This window comes from Nicotiana sylvestris, chromosome 3, assembly GCF_000393655.2.
Source record: "Nicotiana sylvestris chromosome 3, ASM39365v2, whole genome shotgun sequence".
Taxonomy (NCBI): domain Eukaryota; kingdom Viridiplantae; phylum Streptophyta; class Magnoliopsida; order Solanales; family Solanaceae; genus Nicotiana; species Nicotiana sylvestris.
Window position 1 is genome coordinate 170,961,369 of NC_091059.1, and position 7,361 is coordinate 170,968,729.

At 39.1% G+C, this 7,361-nt stretch overlaps 1 protein-coding gene across 1 annotated transcript; it reads left to right on the forward strand.

The window, feature by feature from the left end:
* Positions 1-343: 343 nt before the first annotated feature.
* On the forward strand, positions 344-955 carry LOC138888353 (secreted RxLR effector protein 161-like). The gene has a single exon (XM_070170204.1). The coding sequence runs from the start codon at positions 344-346 to the stop codon at positions 953-955; it is 612 nt and encodes a 203-aa protein (XP_070026305.1).
* The last annotated feature ends 6,406 nt before the right edge of the window (positions 956-7,361 follow it).

Consider the following 7,361-nt stretch of genomic DNA (forward strand, 5'->3'; position numbering starts at 1 on the left):
CATGAAATTTACTCTTCACCAGATGGATGTCAAAAGTGCTTTCCTAAATAGCTACTTAAAGGAAGAAGTGTTTGTCAAACAACCTCCAGGGTTTGAGAGCAAGGAGTGTCCGGAACATATATACAAATTAGACAAGGCTCTCTATGGACTCAAGCAGGCTCCTAGAGCATAGTATGAATGACTATCCAAATTCCTGCTTGAACGTGGCTACAAGAGAGGTAAAATTGATAGTACTCTATTCTTGAGGGAAAAAGGTAAGGATCTTCTTGTAGTACAAATATATGTTGATGACATAATTTTTGGGTCAACCACTGAAAAACTAAGTAAGGAATTTGAAAAACTTATGGGGAGTGAATTTGAAATGAGTATGATGGGTGAGCTTAATTTCTTCTTAGGCTTACAAATTAAACAAAACTCAAATGGAACCATGATCTATCAGCAAAAATATGCTAAAAAGTTGATTAAGAAGTTTAAAATGGAAGAACCAAAGGAAATAGACACTCCTATTGCAACAACGACAAAATTGGACATAGATGAACCTGGTTCATCTGTTGATCAGAAGTTGTATAGGGGTATGATTGGTTCACTTTTGTATCTAACTGCTAGCAGACCTAACATTATTTTTAGTGTAAGGCTTTGTGCTCGATTTCAAGCAAATCCAAAGGAATTCCACTTGACTGCTATCAAGAGAATATTGAGATACTTGAAAGGCACTACTGATCTTTATCTTTGGTATCCAAAAGGTAGTAACTTTAACCTAGTAGGATATGTTGATGCTGACTATGCAGGTTTCATTATGGATAGGAAGAGAACCTCAGGTATGGCACACTTACTTGTTTCATGTCATGTGTCATGGGCTACTAAGAAGCAAAATTCAGTGGCCTTATCCACTGCTGTAGCTGAGTATGCTGCAAATGCTTCCTGTTTTGCTCAATGTGGATCAAACAACGGTTGATGGATTTTGGTATTGAAGTTGGTTGTATTCCTATTTTTTGTGATAATACTAGTGCTATTAGTATGACTAAGAAACTGGTCATCATAAGAGAACTAAGTACATAGATGTTAGATACCATTTTTTTAGGGACAACTATGAGAAATGATTGATTACTATAGAATTTTGTGCTACTGATAAACAGATTGCTGACATCTTCACTAAAGCACTGAGCAGAGAACACTTTGAAAGGAACAGGTTAGAATTAGGGATGATTAAGATCACCTAATGGGACCAGTTCAAAATGCACAATGAAAATAAACACAAAAAAATATTGAAAAAGAAAAAAAATTAGTTAGAAAATCTGGAACTTGTGTAAATATCTAGATTAATCTTTGCTCAATCTCATACTATAAATAGTATACTCCTGTGATATGTGTTGATATGACTCACTAATCTCTAACAAAATTTTCTCTTTTTTGGTAAATTGAGGCATGATCAAGAGGATTCTTAGTGAAGAACCTGGTTCATCAGTACTGGTTCATCTGAATAATGTTTTCTATGCTCTGCACAATTAGAAATATTAATATTTAATTCATGAGCAGAGTCCTACCTATGTTCAAAATCGTCACAAAAATTTATCCCTCTAAAGTTTGAACGAGTTCCATCTCTAATAGAATCCTCACAGCACAAAATTTCTAGAATCTAAGGAAGCTTAATCGCTCATTCAACCTGAAATTTTAGGTTGATTGGACTTCTAATTGACTACAAAAAATTACCGTTAGTCATTAATTAAACTTCTTTTTTTAAAAACCCATCATCACAGTCACTTCCATTCTCATAATTCTCTAAACCGTCGAATTTCTTCTACTCTCTATTCTTCTCTCTTCCAAAACCCCAATTCAAAAATACTCCTTCAGAATTAGCAAGATGTCTAACCCTCAAGAAAACCCAGGTACTCCTCCACAACCTACGCCCTCTGATTCCTCCACCCTCCTCAACCCAGCACACCCCCCCAACCTAGGATAAGGCGAGTGAGGATGCTTGCTCGCAAAACTGTAGCTATAGGTGCCTTTTCAAAGAAGCTAAATGCAAAATTAAAGGCTAGCCAAGCCCAAGATTCTGAAAACTCAAATGACTCCTTCAAATCTGCGAGTGAGGGGGAAGACACTGGGTCTTTTGACTCTGTGAAGGCTCAAAATTCCCCTTCTGAGGTACGTTCTGTTCTAGTTGAAAATTTAGACAATAGGTTTGTTCTGGTTGCGTCTGTTAGGAATGTGGAAATAGCTGAGTCAAGAAGGAGAGGACGTAAAAATAAAAGTGAAAAGAAAAGGAGAGTAAGGGTGTGAGTAGTGATGTGAGGGGAAAAGGGAAAGAAGGGGTTGATTCCTCACCTACTTCTGAAATAGTTAGACTGGCTATCTGTGGGGTTGATCATGAAACTATGTAAGAGGGTAGCAAGAGAACATGGGGAAGTGGTTCAGGGGAGGCTGCTGAAGGGTTGGTTAATTTCAGTTCACAGGCAGATGAACCTGGTTTATCTATTGAGGAGACCCTACCAGACCTTCTGAAGAAAGTGGGTGCAAGCTATAATCCAAAGAAAAGGAGAACCTCAACACCAAAAGCCCTCAGCACTGCAAAGAATACCAAGAAAAAAAGGCTACTTCTCCAACAACTGCTGAAATTCCCTTACCAAAAGGAAGGGCCACAAGAAGTATGGTAAAGCAGAGTGAGAGTGAGTTACGAAAGGCTATGGCTGAAAGCAAGAAGAAGAGGATAGATAAAGGGAAAGCTAAGGTTGCAGAGTCTGCTAAGGTTGTTGATGTGGATGAGATGTAACAGGTCCATTAGGAAGAACACACAACTGTGGAGGTTCAGACCCCTAAGCCCAAAAATACCAAGATTTCTTCCAAGAAGTCTTCATTTGTGTCTAAGACTGCTGAACCTTCATTGGCCAAAAGGACAAGGTGTGCTATGAAAACCAAGCACGTTAGAATTACTAAGGAGGAGGAATGGAGTTGTGAAGAAGAGAGTGAGTCTGATGTTGAACAAGACAAGCTGGCCAAGTTTGGCAAAAGAAAAATCTTGAAGGTTAGACTTTTGAAAGATTTAGTGGAACCAGGGATGGTTCGATTAGTTGATGCTCTAGCTGCTCAGGGCTGGAAAGACATGGTCCTTCAGTTGGATGGTAGGCTAGCAATGAATGAGATCATTGAATTCATGGCCAATGCAGAGGTCAAGGATGGCAGAGTTACCAGCCAGGTGAAAGGGGTTCAAGTGACCTTTGATGCAACGAAGCTAGGTGAGATCCTTGACATTCCTTCTGAAGGGTATGATGACTACACAAGGCAAAGATGACCAAGTCTGGACTCTTTTCCTACTGCACTTGAAATCACTAGGAGATTCTGTGATGTTACATAAGTGAATCCTCGGCCTCACTTAGTCAAAAATCTCTCAAGCCACTCGGGCAACAGTAAAACAGGAAACTCAGCCCAAAATGCCATTTAAAATATCAAAATGGAGTAAATACGGTTGAGTTTTGAAATCAGTGAAATACAGCATGACTGAGTATAGATAATAAGTCAAAACATTGAGAAATAGTAGTAAAAAGCCCCTAAGGGTCCAAAACAGTTGGCACGAGGCCCAAATATGGCAATCAGCCCAAAACATACTAATACTTTCCAAAACATAATGATATCACACAGTTTTCAATCAAATTCGCGACTTAATAGTCGTACGGGACGGATCAAGTCACAATCCCCAATGGTGAATGGCCCCACGCTCGTCATCTAGCGTGTGCGTCACCTCAAAGTAGTGAAACGATGTGAAATACGGGGTTTCATACCCTCAGGACAACATTTACAATTATTACTTACCTCAATCCGGTCCAAACTCTAGCCCGCGATACCTTTGACTCTCGACTCAGCCTCCGGTGCTCCAAATCTAACCAAAAATAGATTTATACCATCAAAATATGCTAAGGGAACAAAGCCCACTAAAAAATAACCAATTTACATAAAAAATCCCGAAATTGGCCCAAGGCCCACGTCTCGAATTCCGATAAAAATTACAAAACTAAAATCCTTACACTCTCACGAGTTCATACATATCAAATACATCAAAAATCCGACCACGAATGAACCCTCAAATCCTCAAATCAAGGTCTCCAACTTCAAGCCCTAACTCTCCAATTTTTGGCTTTAGATTCCACAAATTTCATGTCTAATTAGGTAGAAATCATAATAGGAACGAGTATTGAGTCCAAAAATCTTACCTCTAAAAGTTTCCTTTTGATTCCCTCTTCAATCCTCCTCAAAAAGCTCCAAAATCGCTCAAAAATGGTGGATGATAGACCAAAAATCGCAAACATGGGTATTTAAACATTCTGCCTAGGTGACCTAACCTTCTTCGCGAATGCGGTCAAAGCCTCGCGTTCGCAAAGCACAAATAACCGTTGACCACATGTTCTTTCTTCGCGAACGCAAATCTTTATCTTCTCAGACCATCGCGAACGCGACACTGCCAACGCGAAGCACAAATGACCAGGACCCCAGCTGCTCCAATTACTCTACTCGAACGTGGGAACATCAACGCGTTCGCGATGCACACTGAGCCTCAACCTTCGCGAACGGGGACAAACTTCGCAAACGTGAAGGACAAATTCCCTGCCTCACTTCTCATCTATCCATGAACGCGAGAGACCTCTCGCGAAAATGAATGCCAAAACTCTGCAACACACACAGTAGAAAATCTGCAACCTCTCAAAACAAGATTTGATCCATTTAACCACCCGAAACTCACCCGAGGTCCTCGAGACCTCAACCAAATATGCCAACATATCCCATAACCTCATTCAAACTTGTTCCAACCTTTGAAACACTCAAAACAACATCAAATCATCAAATATCATCAGATTCAAGCATAAGAAATTCCAAAACTTCCAAATTCCTCTTTCGATCAAAAAATCTATCAAACCTCGTCTGAATAACCTGAATTTTTGTACATACATCACGAATGACACTACAAACCTACTCTAACTTTCGAAATTCCATTCCGACTCCTATATCAAAATCTCCGCTACCAACCGAAAAATGCCAAAATTTCAATTTCGCCAATTCAAGCCTAAATCTACTCCGGACCTCCAAAATATATTCCGATCACGCTCCTAAGTCCCAAATCACCACCCAAAGCTATCTGAATCAAAAAAATCAAATTCCAAGATCGTTTACTCACAAGTCAACTTCTGGTTGACTTTTCCAACTAAAACGCCAACTTAGAAGACTAAGTGTCACATTTCTCTACAAGACCACTTTGAACCCAAACTAACCAGTACAATGTGATGAAATATAGCTGAACGACATATAAAGAAGCATAAATAGGGAAAACGGAGCTGTAACTCATTAAACGACCAGCCGGGTCGTTGCATTATGCGGGGTTGACAAACACACCTTGAACAGAGGCAAGGCGTATTTCACATGGACGTGCGGATTGGCATAACAATGGCAAGGAAAAGTCATGTCAAAGTAGGGGCCAAGACATGGTAATACAAGGCAAGGTAATATGGGACCAACAATGACATTAATGTGGGTAGATTTGATCAAGTTGAGGGCGACTTGACATATGCGGGCAGCTGTGGTAATTGGCATGTGCAGTTAAGTCAATATGCGGTAAGATATGGTCATGATATCGGGGCAGAGCGGTGTCAATGGGAAAGTCTTGCCGCAATGCTAGCATTGGGCGTGCAATAGCTGGCCAAAACAAGCACATGCAGTGCCCATGAAGGGCGGTTGAGCGGTTACAACTGCCCCATTCAAATATGACTGATCATGGGGCTAAGTAGAGGCACGTATTTAAATCATGGCTGATTATATGGCTTAGTGATACACGTTTTTTGCATGTTATTTATGTTTACTCATCAGTTGGGGCTTGTCAATTGATTCTCTAAAATGCTGCCAAGTGCAATTGGGCAGCCTGCACTATAAATATATGCATAAGGCTGTCCCAAAGGGGCAGAAAACTTATTCTTGTGGCAAATGTTAGCAAAAAACATCTAAGTGTAATTCCTAAGGATAGGAAATTTGTTTTGGGGTAGGGAACTATAGAGTTCTTTGTTCTTGGCCATAAGGTTGGCTTCTTTGTGTTCTTGTATTCACATATTAATACGAGTTGGGAAGAAATTTCTGTAAATTTCGTGTATGCATTTACTTTACTTGCTACCTACATTTTTCTAAGTCTCAAATGTCCCTAAAATAAATTTAAGTGTTGGAAAGACTGAAGTCAAGGCTGGGCTTGACTGCCGCACGGTGGTGAACTTCGGGCAAAATGTGAGTGACATAAATCACCCTTATGACAATAGCCAAGACCGAAAACAACCATTCTGTTTGTTACCGGAAAGAATAATGCTCATAAAGATGCAATAAATGTCTGCCATTAGGTAATATTTAATGAACAATATTCTACAGTATTCAATACACAACCCGTGACAAAGAATTGGCCATTCATGCTTACCGTTACATATTCTTCAATGGTCCTCATAATTGACATTAAAGAAGGGGAATGATCGTGGGACCTTGTTCCCTAGGTACAATTATAAATAGTGAGCTCTGTTATCATTGTAGGGGAGGGAGGGTTTCTCTGGAAAAAAAAACTTATGCTATACTATTGTTTATGTTATTTCATCTTCATCTCAAGGCTAAGTATTGCGTGTTTGTTCAATTCTTTTATTATTTCAGGATCAAATTAATTTATCTGTCTAGAAACCACGTATAAATTCAACTGTACAGCAAATAATTGACCCATTCAAGCCATGGAATATAGTCACCAAAGTTAAAAATACCTATAAGTTCAAGAAGCTGTTCTAGCGTGGCATTAGCATTCATCCCACTTTCCCCTTCATTATATTTCCTCCCTAAATCCACTCTACTAATTATGTTATTGGTCAGAGAACAGAAAAGATCTCTCAAATCTATGATTAAACTCGAAGAATCATATTCTTCCCTTATTTTTGCAATCATGTTAGCAGTTTCTTTTTCTCTGACATCATGAAAAGATTTGACTCTTTTATTGCTGAGAAGGTGAAGCACAATAATACTTCTTACTTGCCTCCAATATCAACTGTTGCGGTTTTTCTTTTAAGGGCGTGAATAAGAAATGGAAGAAGCACCTCTTCGATTGTACCTCTCCATATCATCTTTTCTTTGTCTATAAATTTAGAGGTTTGACCTCATTTTTCATATATGAAAAATTTTAAAACTTCTCCCCTTTTTTCTACATTGTTGCATTATTTTCCAAATAAATATAAGTGTCAAGTGTGATTTGCTTCGTTTGTTGAGTTTGCTGAAGTTCTGTGATTTGTAGCGCTGCTATCACAGAATAGTTATTCCGTTCTATCGTGTGAGGAATTAATCCATAACCTTGGGCAACAGTAAGG